Source organism: Trifolium pratense, linkage group LG2 (assembly GCF_020283565.1).
Source record: "Trifolium pratense cultivar HEN17-A07 linkage group LG2, ARS_RC_1.1, whole genome shotgun sequence".
Taxonomy (NCBI): domain Eukaryota; kingdom Viridiplantae; phylum Streptophyta; class Magnoliopsida; order Fabales; family Fabaceae; genus Trifolium; species Trifolium pratense.
This window is the reverse complement of record NC_060060.1, coordinates 15,254,610-15,281,062: the sequence shown is the minus strand read 5'-3', so window position 1 is coordinate 15,281,062 and position 26,453 is coordinate 15,254,610. Positions and strand designations below refer to the sequence as shown.

General features: G+C 35.5%; 2 protein-coding genes across 5 annotated transcripts; both read right to left on the bottom strand.

Moving 5' to 3' along the window:
• Nucleotides 1–464: 464 nt before the first annotated feature.
• On the bottom strand, nt 465–4,184 carry LOC123907514 (probable LRR receptor-like serine/threonine-protein kinase At3g47570). 3 transcript variants are annotated; one of them, XM_045957816.1, is made up of 4 exons: nt 3,737–4,184; nt 1,424–3,628; nt 939–1,307; nt 541–777 (listed from the first exon to the last, which is right to left on the bottom strand). In XM_045957816.1, the coding sequence occupies exons 1-4, from the start codon at nt 4,122–4,124 to the stop codon at nt 758–760; spliced, it is 2,982 nt and encodes a 993-aa protein (XP_045813772.1). In that variant the 5' UTR covers nt 4,125–4,184; the 3' UTR covers nt 541–757. The 3 variants fall into 3 exon arrangements, with proteins under 3 accessions (XP_045813770.1, XP_045813772.1, XP_045813771.1); XM_045957814.1 differs by having other exon boundaries at nt 465–777; nt 1,424–4,184; XM_045957815.1 differs by having other exon boundaries at nt 554–835; nt 1,424–4,176.
• A 16,771-nt stretch (nt 4,185–20,955) lies between these two features.
• LOC123907515 (probable LRR receptor-like serine/threonine-protein kinase At3g47570) lies at nt 20,956–24,858 on the bottom strand. 2 transcript variants are annotated; one of them, XM_045957818.1, is made up of 4 exons: nt 24,208–24,774; nt 21,895–23,991; nt 21,408–21,776; nt 20,956–21,246 (listed from the first exon to the last, which is right to left on the bottom strand). In XM_045957818.1, the coding sequence occupies exons 1-4, from the start codon at nt 24,623–24,625 to the stop codon at nt 21,227–21,229; spliced, it is 2,904 nt and encodes a 967-aa protein (XP_045813774.1). In that variant the 5' UTR covers nt 24,626–24,774; the 3' UTR covers nt 20,956–21,226. The 2 variants fall into 2 exon arrangements, with proteins under 2 accessions (XP_045813774.1, XP_045813773.1); XM_045957817.1 differs by having other exon boundaries at nt 21,895–24,858.
• Nucleotides 24,859–26,453: the final 1,595 nt, after the last annotated feature.

The window sequence follows — 26,453 nt, the reverse complement described above, 5'->3', positions numbered from 1 at the left end:
AAAAAAAGATAAATGACCAAAGTGTTACAAAAAAAAATAAGATAAAGGACCTACGGTGTAATTTTGCCTATTAATTGGGAAGTTGCTAGAAATACACTGTTGAAGACTATTTAAGGTCAGATTTTTCATTATAACTAAAGTAGATTGGGATCTAGGGTTGCATAAATTTTAATTTTTGGTCGGAAGATTTAAATGAACATAAACGAAATCGTCATATGCGGTTCCTGATGTGGGACGATGCCGTTGCAGAGGTGGCTGACCTTGTGGCTACACACACGTGAAGGGAGAAGGAAGAAGCCTGAGGTTACATAAACAATACTCATAAGCCAAAAACAATAAATTGTATTCATTCTTGTGGAGACAATACTTCTTATTTAGAACTTTTAACTATTGGTGCCAAATAAAAGAAGCAAACTGATATAATTACTTCATACATCCTTAGTTAGCATAGAAGCAAACTGATATGTCTAGAGTTTATCATCATCATAAAATAAAAGAAGCACATTGATAGAATAAAATACATGACAAATAATTGAAATTGAAGATAAATATCGGAGAAGTATCAATTCTCATTTCATTGAAACAGAATGCAATACAACATTACTTATTTATAGCAACTAAATACAAGAAAATCTACATTAAACAAAATGTTACACGCGCTTCCAGCTGGAGGACCATTAAGTTTCTTAAAGTGCATCAAGTTGAATACAATCCTCTTTCCACAAATGACCTTAGAAATTTAGTTCAGCTTTGATTACTAATTATGAGCGCGAACACCTGAAATTTCAATCAAGAAGAAGCACATTATTACCATTGTATTTTGCTGTTTAGGAACCTGAAATGCACAATAAGATTATTAAAATCAAATAATAATCCATAATCAATTAATGAGTTTGTTATCACTCAAATAAGCATATAAAAATATCAGTTTATCTCACCGGCAAGAAAGGCCTTTTTGATTATGATAAGCTCTCTATTGACATCCACAATATTCATTCTTTCTTTCGGTGATTCCATTGAACAAACAAGCCCAATCTTAAAAAGTGAAATTAAGCACTCCTCTACCCTTGGAAAAAGATTTTCACTGTTTCCATCTCTAATTGAAACTCCAGCATCTCTTGATAAAATATGTGGGTCTAAAATATTTATAAGATTGTCAGGAAATGAAATCCGAACAAAGTTATGCAGATTTTGACCGTCTTCCAAAGTTTCATCGGTGGGTCTTCTACCAGTAAGCATTTCCAACACAAGGATTCCAACGGTATACATGTCACCACATGTGGACACTTCAAAACCCATTCCATACTCTAACATACGTAGGAAAAGTGATTAATAATATGTCCCTAGCTAGTATAATATTAAGTCTGCACCGAAATATAGAAGGATTGAAAGAAATAGTAATATTCAAGAGTTTAGAACATACCCGGAGGAGCATAGCCAACAGTTCCCTTTATTCCAATTGTACTGGTATCTTTATGGGAGGTACCGCCAATGGTTAAGATGAGTCTTGATATGCCAAAATCACTCACATGTGCAACCATGTCATTATCAAGAAGGACATTGCTTGGCTTTAGATCACAATGAATGACCAATTGCTCACATTCATGATGAAGATAATGTAACGCAGAAGCAACATCAATAATGATGTTTAGTCTATGACTGAGGTCTAATGTTGTTGGAGGCTCTGCATTTAAAATCTCGGGATGCAACCATTGTTCTAAGCATCCATTTTTCATGTAATCAAAAACTAAAGCTTTAAATTCTTGGCCTGTGTAATCTGTACTCGAACAACATGTTAAGATCTTAACTAAATTTCGGTGTCTAATATTTTTGAGTGCATTACATTCAACAATAAAACTCTTGTGAGCTCCCTGTTTTTGTAGGTCCAAGACCTTTACAGCAACAAAATTATCTTCTGACACAAGATTTCCTCGGTACACAGAACCAAAACTTCCTGAGCCTATCAAGTTTCTAGTCGAGAACCCATCGGTTCCTCGATGTAAGGCTTGATATGAAACCTTAGTTAGTTGATCGATTGTTGGTGAATCAAAAGATTGTTTTTGATTTCTTTTCCTCATCCAATAGATGGTTATAATAAATGAAAGAATGAGAAGGAAAGAAACCACACTAACTATCACTATTATGAACCTGAATTCATGGTGTTTTGGGTGTTTTATGCCGTTGATATGGCATGGTGGTAGATGCAGTTGTGCAATACCTCCACAAAGCTTATTGTTTCCAATAATTTCTACTTGTGTTGCATTTCCAAATACACCATATATCGGCACCTCACCTTCCAACATGTTGTAAGAAACATCCAAGTATTCTAAGCTAGAGATGTTTTGCATAGCATCAGGAATTGGTCCGTAGAATTGATTTCTTGATAGGTCCAAATATCGCAGACCTTTGTGAGAAGCCAAAGAGGATGGTATTGTTCCGTTGAAGGAATTCCCTTGTAAATTGAGGTACTCTAAGCTTACACATTCACCAATAGTTTCAGGAATATTCCCAGACAAATGATTTTCAGAAACATCTAGCCAATCTATATTTTTTAGCATACCCACTTCTTTTGGTAAGCTACCACTCAAAGAGTTATGTGACAAGTCCAAGAGGTTTGTTAAAGAAAAAAGATTAAAAACCTCTAAAGGTATGGTTCCTCTAAACTTATTTTGTGAAAGTTTTAGATATTGTAACTTTTGGCAGTTTCCTATGCTTGGAGGAATATTTCCCTCAAATGTATTATCATATAAATCCAAAATAAACAATTGACTGAGATTACCTACAAAGTGTGGTATATCTCCTGACAACTTGTTATTTCTTAAACTTAACAGTTGCAATTTTTGAAACTTTCCAAAAGTAGTTGGAATAACTCCTTCAAGGTGGTTAGATTCCAAGTACAAGGATATTAAGCCAACTAGATGTCCTAATTCAGCAGGAATTTTTCCTGATATCATGTTACACCCAAGATATAGCATTTTAAGCTCATTGCTTAAATTGCCTATAGAATTTGGCAGAACGCCTCCAAAGTTATTTGTGTCAAAAGAAAGCAAATACAATTTACTACAGTTTGTCAAAGGTTTTAAAAACTCTAAATCCTTAGCGGAATTGTTACCTAAATTGTTTCGTTCCAAATTTAGATGGTATAAATCTTTTAGCTTTCCTAGACTTGGAACTTGCCCAACAAAATTATTGTCAGGGATATCAAGAAAATTAATGGAAGAAGATGCATTTATAGAAGTAGGGATTGGACCTGAAAATTGATTTTTTGCAATACCAAACATTTGGATATTTGGGAGAGTGTGAAACATGTTGGGTGGAAGAGGGCCATGAAAGTTATTTATTGCCAAGAAAAATATAGTAAGTGAGGTGATGTTGTAAAGACAAGAAGGAGGGGTACCTGACAAATTGTTCACACCCACTCGTAAAACTGTCAAGTTTTTGAGGAGACAAATTGCCTGTGGAATATCTCCTTCTAAGTTGTTATCGGCAAACGAAAACCGTGTTAAGCATGAAAGATTCCCTATGAATGAAGGGATTCCTCCGGTTAATTTGTTACTAGAAAGAGTCATTCTTTGAAGCATTTTCAACGAGGCAATTGCAATTGGTATTTTACCAATGAGATTGTTCCCTGACAGGAATAAGTCTTTAAGATTGGAGCAATATGTCAAGTTTGTAGGAATTTCACCTACAAAAGAGTTATTGGTGAGATAAAGTTGTTCCAATTGTAGCAACTTACCTAACTCCTTTGGGATTTCTCCATAGAAGCTGTTGTTTCCAAGGTTGAGATTTTTCAGTAAAGTGAGATTACCAATATGGGGAGATAAAGATCCATGTAACTGATATCCTTCTAGGTTCAATCCTATAACTCTTTGATGCATGGGGTTGCATGTGATTCCACCCCACTTACAAAAGTGGATGGAAGAGTTCCAAGAATCTAAGACTCCATTTGGATCATTGGATATTGATTCTTCAAATTTGAGCAATGCAAAATGATCTGTTTGGTTTCCTAATATTGCAGCCATTGCTACAATTTTGTTTGGGCCAAAGCACATTAAATTAAAGGTAAACAGAAAAAGCAGATGAAAGTATAAAAGTGTAGGTGACAAGAAAGAAAATGACTCCATTTTGTTTAGAGGAGAGTGGTTTATGATATTTAGTTTTGTTTGTGTTTGATAGTTTTGTGGGAATATAGAGAGGAAGCATTCATATGCATATATATACTGGTGGCAAGAGCTAGCGGTGAATGGAAATTTAATTTTTTTTGTCCCTATATAGTTTAGCCTTAAATACAGTTTTACCCTCCTTTTTTGAAAAATGCGGAAATTTGCCCCCTATTTTAAAATGCGGAATTTTACCCCCCTATTTTATAATTTGTTGGATTTTGCCCCCACCAAAATTCTGCACAAAATCTGCTCCCGAGCCTCAAGTTCAAAGCTTCGCACATAACTCAATTTGGATCAATAATTCACAAAACTAATACCGAAACGACCATAATCGAGTTAGCTTTCCACAGAATCAAACCCCACTAAATTTGGAGTTATAGAGAGAGATTAATTACCGTTTTGGTGAAGGTCTGCCCTATTACTAATTCTGCAGAAATCAACTTGTGACCTTCAAATTCAACATCGTCTACCGAACGCATCGTAACTCCAAATTCGACGAAATTGAAATGCCAACAAGGGTAATTTCGTTAGCTTTCCATACATGTAAATAATATTCAAAAATGAGCTACAGGGTGAGAGGCATGACGAAAATACCAGTAGTAGTTTCATACGATAATTAATTTGAACATACCTTCACTAAAATGGTAATTAATCTCTCTCTTTAACTCCAAATTTAGTGGAGTTTGATTCTGTGAAAAACTAACTCGATTGCGGTCGTTTCAGTACCAGTTTGGTGAATTATTGATCTAAATTGAGTTATGTGCGGATCTTTGAACTTGAGGCTCAGAAGCAGATTTTGTGCAGAATTTTGGTGGGGGGCAAAATCCAACAAATTATAAAATAGGGGGGGTAAAATTCTGCATTTTAAAATAGGGGGGGTAAAATTCCGCACTTTTCAAAACAGGGGGTAAAACTGCATTTAAGCCTATAGTTTAATAGGTTTTAGGCTTAATTGTATATTTGATCGTTATGTTTATTTTAGGTTTCAATTTGTTCCTTAAAATTAAAAAGAAAACGGGGGAAAAGCAAAATATGCATGCAAGAATCACAAAGCAGCAACCGTACAATTGCTGCACATAGAAGCCACGACGACGAGGCAAGTCATATAGCAATGAGCGACGAAATGGCCCGGAGTGAGACCAAAAGACCGTCTGACCTCAAGAATAAAGATACAGTGGCATCACGGCGGAGCGATTGGCTTGCACAAAATATGCAACAATTATTTGTATATAGTTATGATTTATAATGAAATATTACATGAGAATTCTCCATGTAATAATATATCTTCTCATCCGTATAAACATAAAATTATATCCTTTCAAATTCCGCAATACAAAAATAAAAAAACCACATCACAAATTGAGCCTTGAACAACCTTATAAGTGAGCCGGTTGGAGTCAATTCAACAATCGGCTCTTATATCACTGTTCGATTATGAGAGGTTTGAGAATCATCACATTGAGCCTTGAACAACTAAGGTTAGTTTGACGCCACAATTTTAACCCAAAACCTCAAGACATTTGGTTCATGGGTCCTCAACATCTACTTTTCCATCTACCACACTTCAAATATAAACAAGTTAATACCTAGGGGTGATCATATCGATCCGAACCAATTCAAAAGTAAAACCGCAAACCAATAAATTAAAGTTTTCTATGTTTATTTTGTAACAAGTTGGTAATATTGTCATATTTTCATATCGCGATAAACCGCACAAACTGAATCAATCCTATAACCACATTGGTTTGGTTTGGATGACTTATTGAATACTGGTGGCGCTACGCCTGAGCGCGAGCAGGCAGAATTGAGCCCAACTTTTCACGCTTGGGCGCCAGCTCCCACACCTGAGCGTGAGCAGGCAGAATCTCCCAAAACATGATTTTCTGATTTTTACATGATTTCAAGGCAATATTCAACGGTTTTGTTTTGCAATAATTGCATTTATTGATTTGAAGATGGATACAATATGGCATCCAATCGAGAAACATCAAGTAACATAACCCCTCATAAATGGCACATAAAAACACATAATTTCTGTTGTGTATTTTTTGTCTCTTAAGTGTCTCTATTTATAGAGAAACTTATGTCAAATGATGGAGGGACACAACCTTTAAAAGACTTTCAAAAATATAAATTTGAATTTCAAATTAACCATCGCAACCTTTCATATATGTTTTGGAAAATCTCCAACATATCCTAGAATGAAAGCTATCAAACAATAGATGCACATGTATATGATAATGGAAGCTATAATTCCAAATCCACTACAAACATAGTAACGTACCCAAGTGGATTTCTTAAGTTACTCATAATTCCAAATCCACTAACTTAATCAATTTCCATGGACTTTAGATATCGTTTGTGGGAAGTGAAGTATATGCTATCAATAATTAGCCAAAACAATATTAACAATTATCTATACGGTATGATTCTATTAGTCTTGGTCAATTTCAACATGTATAATAATGGAAGCTCCAATTCCAAATCCACTAATGGAATTTCCATGAACTTCATTTCCACTAAATTGAGTAAAGGTTACGGTTAGGAATACACTTTTTTTTGTTTTGTTAAAAAAGGTGACACAAGACCCATAAAAGAGAACTACAAGAGATTAATTGGGGTAGCTACACTAGTGCAGAAAGGGGATTCCACTACTGGCCGTGGCCGTAGTGATTGCTGGCGTCGTTGTAAGTCCAAACTTTCCACGTCGGGTCTTTTAATACCCGTCGTGGTATGTATATTTCTTCTTTAATTATTATTTAAAATTATGGACTTTCCACGTCGGTTTTTCCAATCACCCGTAGTGGTATGTATGGGATTCCACGTCGGTTATAATGAATACCAGTAGTGGTATGTATGGTTTCAAATTTTTTTAATATAAATCATGGGGATTCCACTACGGGTATTTACACATACCCGTAGTAGTATGTATGGGATTCCACGTCGGTTATAATGAATACCAGTAGTGGTATGTATGGTTTCAATTTTTTTTAATATAAATCATGGGGATTCCACTACGGGTATTTACACATATCCGTAGTGGTATGTATGGTTTTCACGTCCGTTATAGTGAATTCTACTAGACAAGGCAGTGGATTCATATTCATGGCAATAGTGCATGCTACACAATGTACTGGCAATAGAATGAGAATTAAAGACAAACTAGTTTATGTTTGATCCAACATTGATTAGTCATGAATTCATTATTTTTAATCAAACAGATTCTTCTATTATGACATGTCATAGTAGGCTGAAGCTTGTGATAGTGACATTCATACATTTACACCCAGCAAATGTCCAAAGATTAGGAGCTCAAAATGTAATGCTTTCTATAGAGATTTAGGACAAACCAACAAACAACACTCAAAATTTTGATACTTTTGGTTACTGAGCACTAGAAAGCGTGTATAACATAAATAATAAGTTAAAGTTGTTAACCTTTTGTACTAGGAGACCTCTGGAGTGATGCTTGTTTCTTCAAGACAACATCAACAGCTTTGTCTACCATTGGAATGTATTCGTGATACCCAGCTAAGTTACCACTAACTACTAAGGGGAGGAATGTGCGAAAACCTACAATCAATCAATTAAACACCGAGTTAACAAAAGACAAGGTCAACACTTACTTCCTCACGAACAGGGGCCAACCTCAGGTGTGAGTAACTCTTCACCGTTTTTGGAGAAGTTATATCTTCAGCTTCAGACCCCGATTCAGCTATGGATGTATCACTGCCTTTTACCTGCAAGAAAGAAGTGACAAAATCTATCAGGACATAAGATGAAAAGGACATTGAAGAGGCACGAGAATCGAAACAGGCTCCGCTCAATTCAGTAAATAATGAAAATCAGACAATAATTTACCATTGGGCATCGTGGCTTGGCATATGCAATAACCTTTCCTTCACTGTTTAGAACTTTTACGACCTTTCTTGGCCGCCTTGCTTCCCCACTGAGAATGATCTGCAAAATGTCCGAACACATACAATTAACAGTTAGCATGTAACAAGTTTGATATCGTAGATCACCAGATGAACAATTAGAAGGCAGGTAAGTACAACACATAGCCTAACCTTCATAATTTCAGGGTTATTCCAGGGCCCTTTATCGGATCTGAGGCAACCTCCCTGATCTAAACATGTGCAGGTACCTCCCAAGAAATCTGGCAACTCGCTTTATCAAAGTTAACAAAATATTAGGCCTTTTAAAGGATAATTAGAATTGGTATTTCATAGTGATGCTTTGTGTTGGTGTTTTGATTGGCTACATTTTGCAAAAGCCAACCAGCCAGATGCTGGACTGAGGTGCTGTAGCATTATAGTACATCATCCTGATGCTCTGTTTTTCGTGCAGAATTTTTATTTCAAATCTTGATCAAGATTTGCTTCAATTATATATTCAGGCACGTGCGTCTGGGCAAAACGAGCCTTGCTCAGCAAGTTTTATTGAAGTCGGTTGAAGGAATGTTATTTAAAACAAAAATATAATTATATTATATTTTTAGCGTTTTTTTTGTTTGGTACAACATGAATTATATTTCTGGAAATAATTTAGGGTTGGCCACAATTCCTACAGCTGTATTTGTCTGAAGACCTAGCTTGCCCATCAAGACAATTGAAGACTATAAATATGTGAAGCCTCAAGCTATTCTACTCATGTATTCTAAACCGTGTTTTTTACAAAGTGTGAGTTTTTAAGGTTTAGAGTTTGTGTCTTTTGTCAGCCTTTCTTGTGTCACTTTGATGCAAGTTTAGGACTGTGTTTTATTGTTAATTGTAAGCTACTCCTAAGCTTTTAAGCACGGAGTTAGTGTGTGTGATTCACTCATAAGCTTTTAAGCAAGAGTGTGGTCTAGTTTCTAGGAGAGTGTCTCCATCCTGATTTTTGTTATTGACAGCAACATAGTATGTGTTGTTAGAAGGAATTTGGGACGGGGTCTCATTATCTAAGAGGTTCTTAGGTAGGATTGCACGAGTAGTGTCTAGGTGATAAGTCAAGTACCGGGTGTTGGTCGAGGGCTTTGAACTAGAGCTATTATAGTGGATTCATTCCTGGATTGGTATCCCCAGAGTAGGTGACGTTGCACTGAACTGGGTTAACAACTATCTATCTTATTTATTATTCTGCAATTTATTTATTTATTTCCTGTGTTCTGCGACTGTCTTGCTGCAACGTATGCTATAGCATCTTGTGCAGCATTGTGTTCACTGCGTGCCAGATTTCAATTGGCATCAGAGCAGGCACCCTTTCTGGTTATAGGGTGAGCTCCAGGGAGAATGTCTGGCAACATGGATAAAGAAGGAGGGCTTGTAAGCAGACCACCGCTTCTCGTTGGTGTCTCCAACTATGATTATTGGAAATCACGCATGATTGCTTTCCTAAAATCTATGGATAGCAAAACTTGGAAAGCTGTTCTGAAAGGATGGGACCCCCCTGTGGTAATGGACAAAGATGGAAAGCCAACACTTGAACTAAAAGCTGAGGAGGACTGGTCTAAAGAAGAAGATGAGCTTGCTTTGGGAAACTCAAAAGCATTATATGCATTATACAATGGGGTAGACAAACACATCTTCAAGCTGATCAAAAAATGTGTCTCAGCAAAGGAAGTTTGGAAGATTCTTGAAACTGTTCATGAAGGTACTCCTCAGGTAAAGATGTCTAAATTACAGATCCTTACTACTCAGTTTGAAAATTTACGTATGAAGGATGAGGAAACAATCCAAGATTTTCATATGACTATTCTAGATTATGATAATCAATTTGATTCTTTGGGGGGGAAAATTCCCGAAGAAAAGTTAGTAAGAAAAATGCTCAGATCTCTTCCAAAGAAATTTGATATGAAAGTCACAGCTATGGAAGAAGCCAAAAACATATCTCAGATGAAGCTGGATGAACGGGTTGGATCACTCCAAACTTATGAAAGTGCTGCAAATGGAAGAAGTGAAAAGAAAAATAAGAGCATTGCTTTCTCATCTAAAAATAATGAAGAAGAACTGGAGGATGAAGAAGAAACTAATGAGAGCATTTCTGAGGCCATGGTGTTATTGGGAAAACAATTCAAAAAGTTCTGAAACGAATGGATAAGAGACCAAAATCAAATTTCAAAAACAATGCTCCAGGCAATATGCGCAGCAATGAAAATCAAGGAAAACCAAAAGGTGATGAAAAATCAAACTTAAACAGAAACATTCGATGTCATGAATGTGAAGGATATGGTCACATCAGACCTGAGTGTCCAACATATCAGAAGAGAACAAAGAAAGGGCTAACTGTCAGTTGGTCTGAGGATGATGACTCAGAAGATGATACAACATCTGTAACTGCTAAACATATCTCAGTCTTAACAGGTATTGTTACATCTGATACAAAATCTGATGATGGAGAGGTAACCTATGAAGAGCTTGCTGAATCCTACAAGGAACTTTGTTCTAAGAGTGAAGAAATCTGCAGGGTTATTGAGAAACAAAAGGTAACCATCAATGAGTTAAAAGCAGAAAAATTTGAGAATATATCAAAAGATGGAGGGACTTCAAAAGAAGGTAAATTATCTATCCTCTGATCTTGAAGAAGCTAAGGAAGTCATTGAAAAATTAAATGCTGACATTTGGCGGCTGAGAAAATTCTCTGACATGTTGTATAAAGATGATGAGCATCTTGACAAACTTCATAAGGCTGATGGCCAGCTGGAGGAAATCTTAGAGAAAAATGTTCGAAAGCCTAGGAATATTGGGCTTAGCTATAAGAATGTCAACAAATTCAAAAAATACAGTCCTGACCTCATGTACATGGATCCTAGAGAAACTCAGAAGCAAAGGATGCCTTATCAGAAGCCGCAGCATCATCAGCAGCATCCCATGTCAAGAAATAGAAGAAAACACCATGCTTGGAGATGTCATTACTGTGGTAGAAAAGGGCACATAAGGCCTTACTGCTACAAACTATTTGGGTACCCTAACAGACGTCCTCAGCATAAACCTGTTTCCACAACTGCCTCTACTCAACAAGAATGGAAACCTAAAGGTGAAAATAAGAAGAAAAGTGATACAACTCAACCTGAAGAAGAGATTACTGCTCTGATTGCTCACACATCACTTAGAGCTTCATCAAGGGAAGACTGGTACTTCGATAGTGGCTGTTCAAGACACATGACCGGAATAAGTAAATTTCTTGTCGGTATAAAGTCTTATTCAACCAGCTTTGTAACCTTTGGTGATGGTGCAAAAGGAGAAATTGTTGGGATAGGGGAGCTCAGAAGTAATAGCTTGCCTAAACTAAACAATGTACTGTTAGTAAGAGGATTGACTGCAAACTTGATAAGTATTAGTCAACTATGCGACCAAGGAATGAAAGTAAACTTCACTAAATCTGAATGTTTGGTTAAAAATAACGAAGGTGAGATTTTGATGAAAGGTGTCAGATCAAAAGACAACTGTTATCTATGGGTCCCCCAAGAAGAAGCAAATATGTCAACATGCTTAATCACTAAAGAAGATGAAGTAAAACTATGGCACCAAAAGCTTGGTCATCTTAATCTAAGAAGCATGAAGAAAGCAATATCTAAAGAAGCCATCAGAGGACTACCAAATCTCAAAATTGAAGAAGGTAGCATATGTGGAGACTGTCAAATTGGAAAACAAACCAAGATGCCACATCCAAAGCTGCAGCATCTTACCACCACCAGAGTTCTTGAACTTCTACACATGGACTTGATGGGTCCTATGCAAACTGAAAGCTTAGGAGGTAAAAGGTACGCCTATGTTGTTGTTGATGACTTTTCTAGATACACCTGGATAAATTTTATTAGAAAGAAATCAGAAACATTTGATGTGTTCAAAGATCTATGTATTCAACTTCAAAGGGAGAAAAACAATGTTGTATTAAGGATCAGGAGTGATCATGGTAAGGAGTTTGAAAACTCCAGGTTCTCTGACTTTTGTGCCTCTGAAGGTATCATACATGAATTCTCATCTCCCATTACACCACAACAAAATGGTGTAGTAGAAAGAAAAAATAGAACTATACAAGAGTCTGCAAGGGTAATGTTACATGCAAAGAAACTTTCCCATGGTTTTTGGGCAGAAGCTATGAATACTGCCTGTTATATCCATAATCGTGTCACCCTGAGATCTGGAACTACAACTACTCTGTACGAATTATGGAAAGAGAGGAAACCTACTGTTAAGCACTTCCATGTGTTTGGTAGTAAATGCTACATCTTGTCTGATAGAGAACCAAGAACCAAAATGGACCCTAAAAGTGATGAAGGCATATTCTTGGGATACTCAACAAATAGCAGAGCCTACAGAGTATATAATAATAGAACCAAAACCATGATGGAGTCTATAAATGTGGTAATAGATGACACCTCAAGTGAAACTGCTGAAGATGATACAGAAGATGCTATAGCATCTATAACAGGTGGTGAAGATTCTGAAACTATTAATGAATCCAAGAATGATACAGAGGTTATTACATCTGAACAAATCTCTGCTACTCCAAAGAAAGGCCCTTCTACTCGTACTCAAAAGAATCATCCTACAGACCTGATTATTGGTAATCCTAATCAAGGAATTACTACTAGAAGGACACTCGACTTAGTTTCTAATGCTTGTTTTGTGTCTAAGTTTGAGCCAAAAAATGTGAAGGAAGCTCTCACTGATGAGTTCTGGATAAATGCTATGCAAGAAGAGCTAAATCAGTTCAAGAGAAATGAAGTTTGGGACTTGGTTCCTAGACCAGAAAATGCAAATGTAATTGGTACCAAATGGGTCTACAAGAACAAGTCTGATGAAAGTGGAACTGTGACCAGAAACAAGGCAAGGCTGGTTGCACAAGGATATTCACAGATTGAAGGGATAGATTTTGATGAAACTTTTGCTCCGGTTGCTCGTCTTGAATCCATTAGATTACTTCTAGGAGTGGCATGCATTCTAAAATTCAAGTTATTCCAAATGGATGTGAAAAGTGCCTTCCTCAATGGGTACTTAAATGAAGAAGTGTATGTGGAACAACCAAAGGGGTTTGTTGATCCAAGCTTTCCAAATCATGTTTACAAATTAAAGAAAGCTCTATATGGATTAAAACAAGCACCTCGAGCATGGTATGAAAGATTGACTGAGTTCCTTATTAGTCAAGGCTACAGGAAGGGAGGAAATGACAAGACCCTATTTGTGAAAGAAGATCAAGGCAAATTTCTGATAGCACAAATCTATGTTGATGACATTGTCTTTGGAGGAATGTCTAGTGAGATGGTACAACATTTCGTGCAGCAAATGCAGTCTGAGTTTGAGATGAGTCTTGTAGGTGAACTAACCTACTTTCTTGGGCTCCAGGTAAAGCAGATGGAAGATACTATTTTTATCTCCCAAAGCAAGTATGCAAGAAATATAGTGAAGAAGTTTGGTATGGAAAGTGCTGCTCATAAAAGAACACCTGCAGCAACCCATTTAAAGCTTACCAAAGATGAAAAGGGAGTTGATGTTGATCAAAGTATTTATAGAAGCATGATAGGAAGCTTACTGTATCTTACAGCCAGCAGGCCTGATATTACCTTTGCTGTAGGAGTATGTGCTAGGTACCAAGCTGAGCCAAAGATGAGTCATCTTGCTCAAGTGAAAAGAATTTTGAAGTATGTGAATGGTACATGTGACTATGGAATCCTGTATACTCATGGTGAGAATTCTATGCTAGTAGGGTATTGTGATGCTGATTGGGCAGGTTGTGCAGATGATAGAAAAAGCACCTCATCAGGAGCTTGTTTCTTTTTAGGCAACAATCTTATATCTTGGTTCAGCAAGAAACAGAACTGTGTATCTTTATCTATAGCTGAAGCTGAGTACATAGCTGCTGGTAGTAGCTGCTCCCAGCTATTATGGATGAAACAAATGTTGCTGGAGTACAATGTGGTACAAGATGCTATGGCATTGTACTGTGACAATCTTAGTTCCATCAATATTTCAAAGAATCCTATCCAACATAGCAGAACGAAGCATATTGATATTAGGCACCACTTTATTAGAGACCTAGTTGAAGAAGGTATTGTGACTCTTGAGCATATTTCAACTGAAGAACAATTGGCTGATATTTTTACTAAGGCTCTAGATGCGGTCCAATTTGAAAAATTGCGAGGCAAACTTGGGATTTGCCTATCTGAAGAGTTATAGCAATTATTGCAAGTGTGGCGTGCAGTTTTCTCTTCAACTTATTTAGTAATGCACGCTGTTATGGGTAATGTTGAAACATCTGAAGATTTGGTAAGAATTGTGTGTTTGTTGATGATAAGGATGTTTCTTGTGGTGAGAAAGTATTTGTCAGAGAAAGTTATGTGGTGTTCTCCCCTGCTGTGTTTAACATTTGTTGGTAATGATATTAGCGCTCCAACTGAGGTCAAAGATGACTTTGTGTTGGAAAATGTCAAGAAGAGTGTTCCTGAGAAAGATGCTGCACATGATGCTACAACATCTGCAGCACGGGAAAATTTGGATAACATCGTGATACCCGAGTCTCCAGATGATGTTATTGTTCCTGACAAAGAAAAGGGTTCTGAAGCAACTACTACTGATAATGTTTTTGTTCATGATATCTATGTGATCCCTTATGTTGATGATAGTGGTAAAACTATGTTTGTTCCTTTGAATGTTGATGAATCTGCTGAGAAAGATTCAAATGTTATTTATGTGGACAATCTCAACCTTACTGAGAGGACTCCTGCTTTTAGTACTAGGAGGTTAAGGAGCAATGCTGGTAAAGGTGTAGCTGTTTCTAATGTTCCTGTCAAGACTGCCAAGGAAAAGAAAATCTATGGTCTTAAAAGACAGTGGAGTAAGATTACTAGGCCCTCTGAGCCAAAGAAGTAGCTTTTGAGGAGGAAGACTATTTCCTCTAGTGATTCAGAGTTTGAGGAAGACCAACATGCTACTGCATCGCCTGCAGCATCCTCAAAGAAGTCTGTGAAGAAAAAGAGGATCCCTCAAGATGTATCCCCTGTACCCATTGACAACATTTCCTTTCATCGTTTTGAAAATGTTGACAGGTGGAAATTTGTGATAAAAAGAAGGCTTGCTGTGGAAAGGAATTTAAGTGAAGTTTTTTTACAATGCCAAAAGCTTGTTGATTTGATTAATGCAGCTGCTGGATTGATGAAAACTGCAACTGGGCTCCAACTACTCATTCCAATACTGTGGTTACAGGTTTGGCTAGGTTTATATATGTTGTAGGGACCAGATCACCTTTTGCCTTTGGTTCTTATATTCTTGATGAAACTGTTCTGCATGACTGTTTGAGGGTACACATGCTGCAGACTGTGCTGCATCATCTGTCAATCAGTCAACTGATGTCTTGCCTAGGAAGCAAATGATTGTTGACCTCAAGGTGTTTTCCAATGTCAATCCTGGTGTTCTTGATGATAATGCAGGTGATGATACTAAGGTAGAGGAGGAGGACTCTGACGCAAGTCCTTCTATGTGCCCTGCTTATGCTTTATTTGCATATCCTTTTGGATTTTAATTTTGTGGGCTACGCCCTGATGCTCTCTGGATTGTAACATGCACAATCCATGTCTTTTGGCTCCGACACTCCAGGTTCTCTTTGCCATGATGGTCTGTAATATGCACTTTAGGATCTCTTATGCTCTGATACTCTCTGCACTCTATGTTTCTCTATGCTCTGATAACTCTGTGGAAGTCTGTACTTTGCTCCTATTCTATGGTAATGACTTTAGTTGTCAGAATTTATGGCTAAAAAGGGGGAGTAATATCTGTGTGCATAGCATCCAGTATAGCATGTTTTGAGGGGAAGTGAAGTTTATGCATATATCGAGGGGGAGTAGGTAGAATTTATTTTTCTACTACTTATGATATGCATGTCTGAAGTGTTCATATAGGAGTTTATTTTTCCTATTCTCTGTGGCGCTGCTTAAATTTTAAGGAGTTTATTTCTCCGATCTTGAATCCACTATGTGAGAGTTTATTTCTCTCTATCTGTACTTTGAGGCTAAGATGTGTTATGTTCCGCTGTTGCATGCCTCTGATGCTTACGTGCTAGCTATCTTTTCATCTGATGAATTCCTTTCTCTTCATCTGATGAATTTCCTTACTTTCTTTCCTAGTTGTGTGCGTATGTTGACTCGAAGGAAAGTTCAAATAGCTTAGCATCGTTCTACTTTCTTTCCTAGTTGTGTGCTTATGTTGACTCGAAGGAAAGTTTAGACTGTATCTCTCTATGCACTGGCCTAAGGTTGTTTTAGCCAAAATTTGCCAAAGCGGGAGATTGTTGGTGTTTTGATTGGCTACATTTTGCAAAAGCCAACCAGCCAGATGCTGGACTGAGGTGCTGTAGCATTATAGTACAGCATCCTGATGCTCTGTTTTTCGTGCAGAATTTTTATTTCAAATCTTGATCAAGATTTGCTTCAATTATATATTCAGGCACGTGCGTCTGGGCAAAACGAGCCTTGCTCAGCAAGTTTTATTGAAGTCGGTTGAAGGAATGTTATTTAAAACAAAAATATAATTATATTATATTTTTAGCGTTTTTTTGTTTGGTACAACATGAATTATATTTCTGGAAATAATTTAGGGTTGGCCACAATTCCTACAGCTGTATTTGTCTGAAGACCTAGCTTGCCCATCAAGACAATTGAAGACTATAAATATGTGAAGCCTCAAGCTATTCTACTCATGTATTCTAAACCGTGTTTTTTACAAAGTGTGAGTTTTTAAGGTTTAGAGTTTGTGTCTTTTGTCAGCCTTTCTTGTGTCACTTTGATGCAAGTTTAGGACTGTGTTTTATTGTTAATTGTAAGCTACTCCTAAGCTTTTAAGCACGGAGTTAGTGTGTGTGATTCACTCATAAGCTTTTAAGCAAGAGTGTGGTCTAGTTTCTAGGAGAGTGTCTCCATCCTGATTATTGTTATTGACAGCAACATAGTATGTGTTGTTAGAAGGAATTTGGGACGGGGTCTCATTATCTAAGAGGTTCTTAGGTAGGATTGCACGAGTAGTGTCTAGGTGATAAGTCAAGTACCGGGTGTTGGTCGAGGGCTTTGAACTAGAGCTATTATAGTGGATTCATTCCTGGATTGGTATCCCCCAGAGTAGGTGACGTTGCACTGAACTGGGTTAACAACTATCTGTCTTATTTATTATTCTGCAATTTATTTATTTATTTCCTGTGTTCTGCGACTGTCTTGCTGCAACGTATGCTATAACATCTTGTGCAACATTGTGTTCACTGCGTGCCAGATTTCACTTTGAAATTACAATACACCGCATTGAAATCAAAGAGAAAGTAATGTACTAAGGAATTACAATGATAGAAATAACGTCTCATAATGACTAGAAAAGACAGAATAAAGAAATAAAATAAAATCAAAGAGAACCAAATCTGATTTCCTTCTATTCATCTACAGACAAATTCTAAAACATACCGAGAAATAGAAATGTGTTAAGAAATTCATTATGTACCTGGCATTGATTACTTCAAGCAATTTGCTATGGTACTTGTTTCCAAGAACCTAAATAATGATTTGAAAAGAGACATCAAGCCAAATGACCAGCCTTAAACCATAAAAAAATCACAAATGACAGCTAAAGCATATAACATTTTTACATACATGAATCTTTGAAGTTGTTTTGGGATCCAGAAAAGATTTGATAGTGTTCCACAGCATCCTAAACCCAGGGCCAGCATTTATGATAAACATTTGGCAAAGAGTCTGTATGAACAAAAATCATTAATCATTGAGGCTTTAGTACATGTTCATCTTCAAAATTTCCTATAACTAAACCAATAAAAGCAGAACAATGAACATGACCGAGATTGCTCACCTCAGGGTAATTTTCACCGTCAATCTTTTGTAATCGCAATATGAGTTCACGGGCAGATTTTGTAAAGTTCTTAAGGCCCTAAAGACACAACTATAACATAAATATTTTTGCATGTTACAGAATACTTCTAAGGAAGGATTCAATGTTATAATTAAGTTGTAAAATACTTTCTTTTCTACCATTTTGGCTCAATGGAATCTTTTTCTATTTTGGTTTTTCTATTTGAATTGATATAGGATTTATATTGTATATTCTCTTTTTCAAAGTTTCCTAAAACCATGATTTAGTATCACACTGGTACAAAGTCAAATATATTAAAAAATAAATGCAAAGAGTTCCTGCCCAAAATAAATGCATCATAATTTACAAAGAGTTCCTGCCCAAATTTCCAGAACCAGATCACCTTCTATAACAATAACCACACCACAAATTATGGGAAAAAGAAAATTCTTCTATCACATCCTCGACACTTCCACAAAGCTTCCAAAGAAATACATAATCAACGTCAAGGCACAATTATGATGCTACACAATTTGTACAATTATGATGCTACACAATTTGTAGAATGTCTCATCTAGCATAGATCATAACTTATGATTCTAACAAAATCCAAATTAAATTTCTACACCAATAAAATCTCTTGACTCTTTATCAAATTATTACCAACATCCAGAATATCAATTTCCATATCCTTAGACGTGTAATAACTTATAACTTTCACATCTTCTAAACCATTAACTAATTTCAATATCTTAATTTGTCTACCATTTTCTTACTAAACACCATCTTATAGCCAAAATCAAACTTAGTTATAAATCAACTTACGACCAAAAAACTAATACTTAATAACATGTCTAACTCACATCAACACTAACTTTATGCCTCAATTCCATTGAAACTCTAACTACATCTACTTAAAATTTGGAATTTAATCCTAAGGCATACCTTAATTAAAGAGGACACTGGACTATCAAATTTCAAAATCTACAAAATTGTACTTGACAACACAAAGCCACTAACATCTGAATATTTTCTGCTAATAGCAAACACAACCATTTCACTTTATTTTGCTACAAAAAGATCATACTACCATCAAAACATGAAGTAGAAAATTACGGCCTAACCAAAAGATCAGGAAAAGTCTACTAAAAAAATGCACTAAAAACCAGCAAATACTATTGCCAAAATTAAAGTGGCCAAGTATAAGTTGTACAAGGGACACAAAGATACAAGATAAAAACTGATATAGCAGTAGGAGAAACTTTAAATCACTTACCAAAACAAGCCAAGAAAACAATCAAATAACACTACACATGACCTGATATACAACAAAATAAGACCTGCAACCTTCGGGAAAAAAGAAAAAAAGAAAAAAACAAGAGCGAAAGGCCAACAACACCCTACACCTGCGTCCAAAAACATACTCAAGCAAACAAACCAAACCATAATATTTTAATTAGTTTAATCAGTAAACAAAAACTTCAATACAACAAGTCTTATAAAATCTGATTCTCAATAACATATTGAGCAAAAATAACAGCGACCCAGATTTCAAAATCACGAAATCAACACAAATTAGTAAAATCATGAAATGAACCATAAATCCTTTCCTTTGCTTAATCTCATCTATTCACGGTAGCTAAAAATTTGTATATATCATTCAAAAGGGAAACACCACAACATTCAAAATAAAAAACAATGCAAAAAAAAACTTCAAATTGGACACACCACAATACACTACAGATTCTCAGGTTTGGAACATAAATAACGCAAAATCAATAATCAATAATAAGCGAAATAGAAATCGAAAGCAGAGAGAAGTTACGCATATTATGAGATTCGGAAATAGAAATCGATCTGAGTTGTGTATGAAGAGTAGCGATTTGGGATTTGAGGTGTGAAGAGAGAAATCGAAGATCTGAGGCGTGAGGATGCGGTTTGATGCGTGAAGCGATTTGGGTTTGAGGATCTGGAATCGATTTGGGTTTGTAGAGTAGCGATCTAAGGCGAGAAGGGAAACTGAAATCGATTAGGGATTTCGGATTTGGGTGAACCTATTAGAATATGTTAGGGATTGGGAATGAATGAATGAACAAATGAACATATGTTAAGGGATTCAACTACGGTTGAAGACCAAATCAGTAGTGAAATCCAATTAAAATAAATTTTAACGTAATTATAACATTGCCACCGTGTCTACTTTTCACTACTGATTTAAGAAAACCAGTAGTGAAATCCCTTGTCTATGAGCTTTTCACTACTGATATTCAAATATCCGTAGTGGAATCATTTGGTCAAATGTATTTCACTACTGGTATTCACATACCAGTAGTGAAATCTCTTAGCCAAAAGTCATTTTTCTACTAGTGCTAGTTTGGTGTAGCTAGCTACCCCAGCAATATAAGCTCTTAACAGAAAACTAACACGAGTTGGACTACACTCACAAAAATTCAAGAGACAAAACACACAGTAATAGTCTTATAATTGAGAGTTGAGCCTAATTCAATTCTACAAAATCAGTTTGTAAGATGAGAATTGTCTCTTATTTATAAACTCACGTTCAGACCAACTCACATCCGATGTGAGACTTCTTAACAGTTAATTTTGTGGTAGGAGTGTTGAATCCGAATCATGTAAATAAGGAAATGTGTATATAACGGTTGAAACAAGACAACTTTTTAGGTATGTCTCCAAATAAATAACGTCTTTTCAATTTCATGAAATAATATTGATGATTTTGGTTGATCATCATTGATCTGTTATTGCTCCATCAAATCAGAAAACAGAAAATTAAGAGATGAACATCCTCTGCTCTATCCAAGTGTGTTAAATACAAATTTCTTTGAGAGGTATTCATTTTATCAACTTGGTGTTCTGAATTTGTATATATGCATGATCTACAATTTTTGCACCCACAGTTTTAAGTTTTAACTACAAAGAAATGAAAGAAAATACTTGACAAAGAAATGAAATTGAAGATAAATATTGGAGAAGTATCAATTCTCATTTCATTGAAACAGAAAGCAATACAACATTAATTACTATTTACTTATTTATAGCAACTAGTAGATTGCAGGCAAATCATACAGAACCAAATGTTCCAAACCGAAGTCGCTGAATAACTAGAAATTGTCACATGTGCTTACAGAAGAACCATTCAGTTTCTTAACAACATGGCATCAAGTTGAATACAGTTCTCTTTCCACAAACGACTGTAGAAATTTAGTTTAGCTTTGATTACTAATTATGAGCGCGAACACCTGAAATTTCAATCAAGAAGAAGCACATTATTACCATTGTATTTTGCTGTTTAGGAACTTGAAATGCACAATAAGATTATTAAAATAAAATAATTATCCATAAGCAATTAATGACTTTGTTATCATTCAAATAAGCATATATAAATATCAGTTTATCTCACCGGCAAGAAAGGCCTTTTTTATTATGATTAGTTCTCTATTGACTTCCACAATTTTCATTCTTTCTTTTGGTGACTCCATCGAACAAACAAGTCCAATCTTAAAAAGTGAAACTAAGCACTGCTCTACCCTTGGAATAAGATTCTCACTGTTTCCAACTTGTATTGAAACTCCAGCATCTCTTGATAAAATATGTGGGTCTAAAATCTTTATAAGATTATCAGGAAATGAAATCCAAACAAAGTTATGCAGATTTTGACCATCTTCCAAAGTTTCGTCAGTGGGTCTTCTACCAGTAAGCATTTCCAACACAAGGATTCCAAAGCTATACATGTCACCACATGTGGACACTTCAGAACCCATTCCATACTCTAACATATGTAGGAAAAGTGATTAATAATATGTCCCTAGCTAGTTTAATATTAAGTCTGCACCGAAATATAGAAGGATTGAAAGAAACAAAGTAATATTCAAGAATTTAGAACATACCCGGGGGAGCATAGCCAACAGTTCCCTTTATTCCAATTGTACTGGTATCTGTATGGGAGGTACCGCCAATGGTTAAGATGAGTCTTGATATGCCAAAATCACTCACATGTGCAACCATGTCATTATCAAGAAGGACATTGCTTGGCTTTAGATCACAATGAATGACCAATTGCTCACATTCATGATGAAGATAATGTAATGCAGAAGCAACATCAATAATGATGTTTAGTCTACGACTGAGGTCTAATGTTGTTGGAGGCTCTGCATTTAAAATCTCAGGATGCAACCATTGTTCTAAGCTTCCATTTTTCATGTAATCAAAAACTAAAGCTTTAAATTCTTGGCCTGTGTAATCTGTACTCGAACAACATGTTAAGATCTTAACTAAATTTCGGTGTCTAATATTTTTGAGTGCATTACATTCAACAATAAAACTCTTGTGAGCTCCCTGTTTTTGTAGGTTCAAGACCTTTACAGCAACAAAATTATCTTCTGACAAAAGATTTCCTCGGTACACAGAACCAAAACTTCCTGAGCCTATCAAGTTTCTAGTCGAGAACCCATCGGTTCCTCGATGTAAGGTTTGATATGAAACCTTAGTTAGTTGATCAATTGTTGGTGAATCAAAAGATCGTTTTTTATTTCTTTTCCTCATCCAATAGGTAGTTATAATAAATGAAAGAATGAGAAGGAAAGAAACCACACTAACTATCACTATTATCATCCTGAATTTATGGTGTTTTGGGTGTTTTGTGCCCTTGATATGGCATGGTGGTAGATGCAGTTTTGCAATACCTCCACAAAGCTTATTGTTTCCACTAATTGCTACTTGGGTTGCATTTCCAAATACACCATGTGTCGGCACCTCACCTTCCAACATGTTGAAAGAAACATTCAAGTATTCTAAGCTAGAGCTGTTTTGCATAGCATCAGGAATTGGTCCGTAGAATTGATTGCTTGAAAGGTCTAAATATCGCAGACCTTTGTGAGAAGCCAAAGAGGATGGTATTGTTCCGTTGAAGGAGTTCCCTTGCAACTCAAGGTATTCTAAGCTTGTGCATTCACCAATAGTTTCGGGAATATTCCCAGATAAATGATTTTCAGAAACATCTAGCCAATTTATATTTTTTAGCATACCCACTTCTTTTGGTAAGCTACCACTCAAAGAGTTATGTGACAAGTCCAAGATGTTTGTTAAAGAAAAAAGAGTAAAAACCTCTAAAGGTATGGTTCCTCTAATCTTATTATGCGAAAGTTCTAAAATTTGTAATTTTTGACAGTTTCCTATGCTCCGAGGAATATTTCCTTCGAACATATTATGCTGTAAATTCAAATCAAACAATTGACTGAGATTGGTTATAAAGTGTGGTATATCCCCCGACAACTTGTTTTCGCTCAAAGATAACACTTGCATCTTTTGAAATTTCCCAAAAGTAGTTGGAATAATTCCTTCGAAGTGGTTTGATCCCATGCCCAATAAAATTAAGCCAATTAAATTGCCTAATTCTCTAGGAATTTTTCCTGTTATCTGATTAGCTCCAACATGTATGTTAGTAAGTTCAGTGGATAAATTGCCAATGTAATTTGGCAAATTACCTCCAAAATTATTATCGGATATAGAAAATGCTTCTAGTTTACTGCAGTTTGTCAAAGATTTTAAAAAATGCAAATCCTTAGTTGAATTATAGCCTAAATTGTTCAATTCTAAAATCAGAAAATGTAAATCTTTTAGCCTTCCTAGACTTGGAACTTGTCCAACAAAATGATTTCTACTTATACCAAATAAAATGATGGAAGAAGATGAATTCAAGGAAGTGGGGATTAGACCTGAAAATTGATTTCCCCCCATTTCAAAATATTGGAGATTGGGGAGGGTGTGGAACATGTTGAATGGAAGAGGGCCATGAAAGTTATTCAATGGCATGTTAAGCATAGTAAGTGATGTGATATTGTAAAGACAAAAAGGAGGGCTACCTGACAAATTGTTCAGACCCACAGCTAAAAATGTCAAGTTTTTTAGGAGACAAATTGCTTGTGGAATATCTCCTTCTAAGTTGTTATGACCAAAATTTAACTGCTTTATGGATGAAAAATTCCCTATGAATGAAGGGATTTCTCCGGTTAATTTGTTACGAGAAACAGACAAGGTTTGCAGCATTTTCAAAGAGGCAATTTCAATTGGTATTTTACCAATGAGATTGTTCCCTGACAGGAATAAGTCTTTAAGATTGGAGCAATATGTCAAGTTTGTAGGAATTTCACCTACAAAAGAGTTATTGGTGAGATAAAGTTGTTGCAATTGTAGCAACTTACCTAACTCCTTTGGGATTTCTCCATAGAAGCTGTTGTTTCCAAGGTTGAGATTTTTCAGTAAAGTGAGATTACCAATATGGGGAGATAAAGATCCATGTAACCTATATCCTTCTAAATTCAACCCTATAACTCTTTGATGCATGGGGCTGCATATGATTCCACGCCACTTACAAAAGTGGATGGACGAATTCCAAGATTCCAGACTTTTATACGGATCAGTGGATATTGATTCTTTGAATTTGAGCAATGCAAAATAATCTGTTTGGTTTCCTAATATTGCAGCCACGGCCACAATTAAATTGAAGGTAAACAGAAAAAGCAGAAAAAGTGTAGGTGACAAGAAAGAAAATGACTTCATTTGATTTAGAAGAAAGAAGTAGCGGTTTTGTGGGAACAGAGAGGAAGCATGCATATGCATATAAATACTGGTGGAAATGGACTATATAACGTAATGGAAATTTAAATTTTTATTAACTTCACACACCAAAAAAAAAAAACAGATAGAGATTATATTGAATAGTCAAGTCAATTGATTGAACAGACAGAGGAACACAGCACATGGTGGGAGCCAAAACTAACTAAGTGACAGACAGTGTTCTGTATATTATTATTATATTATGTGGACAACTAAATGTGCCAAATTAGTCTTTCGGACAGAGGCCTTAAACCTTTTAAACAGAGTTTAAAAGATCATGCATAGTAATGTTCTGTCACTTAGGTCGATGATTGTAGTTTTTTAAATATTGAGTTTTGTTATTCAAAAAATTTAGCGGCGCAGTTTGTTATCCGTCTACCTTTTGTTCATATGTAATTATTATAATTTAAAAAAATTAAAATAATTAGAGAAAATTAGTTTTAAATTATAATAATAATACTATACAAAAATGATCTGCAAATTAGTCTTTTTTTTTTACTAATGCAAATGAGTCTTTCTTGATGATATATGATCGGTGCTTTTACGATAAAAATAAATACTGGCATTTCTGGGAATGGATTCTCTCAAGTGTGATCTAACACCATCTAAATTTATTTTCTCTAAATTTTTATATGTTTATCTCTCTTAATCAATGGTAACAAACCACACTTTATTCTCTCAAGTATAAATTACACTCGAGAGAATTCATTCCCACAACATGACAACCGTTTATTTTGGGGTAGAAAAATGGAAGATAAGCCAAAGCCATCACTTTCTTAATAAATTGTTTTTTTGACTAATGCAAATACGTCTTTCTTGATGATATATGATCAGTGCTTTTACGATAAAAACAAACAAATACTAGCTAGTATTTCAACATGACAACCGTTTATTTTGGGGTAGAAAACTGGAAGATAAGCCAAAGCCATTACCCCGATGATGGGGCAACTTATATTCAATTTGGCTTAGTGTGAGGGATGTATTCAGACTAGGGGTGCTCAAATTCAAACCAATCCAAAAAATAACCGCAAACCGATCCAAAAAAACCGAAAACCGCAAAAAACCGAATATTTTTGGATGTGTTTGGATGTCCTTTTGTGAAAACCGCTGGATCAGATCGGATTTTGGATTGATTTTTCAAAACCGATCCAAACCGAACCAAACCGCATACATAATTTTTAATAGTTATTTAACTTTTTATTAGTATGATATATTACATTAACATATTAATTGTTGGTTTTTAGTTTACTTAATAACACATATTAGTTCAATTTCATCTATTTCTTTTTACTATTTCATATGTTTCAAATATATTTGATAATTGTCATTGCAAAATATTAATTTTTAACATATTATGTCTTATATTTTACATAAAATATATTATTTTATCATGTATTTATAACATTAATATTTAAATAAGTAAAATTTAATTTGTAATTTGGATATCCAAAAACCGATCCAAATTAAACCGCACAAAATTGGATCGGATTGGATCGGATTTTTTTAATTAACCATCCAAAACCGAACCGAACTGCGGGTAATTTTAATTTTGGATCGGATGTATTTTTGCCACAAAACCGATCCAATCGAGAAACTAATAATTTTGCAATGGGATAACTTGTGTAAATGAGAGGCTTATAATTTTTTATAACCTCGCTCTTAAGCAATTTATCACTTATGATTTTATTTTTTTTAAGATGAACTATGAAGCATGCAGCTGCATCATACAATCGAGAAACTAACCCAACTATAAGGTGAGGATTACCTCTGCTTATAAATCTATGTTCAGACCATCTTATATCTGATGTGAGACTTCTTAACATGTTATTAT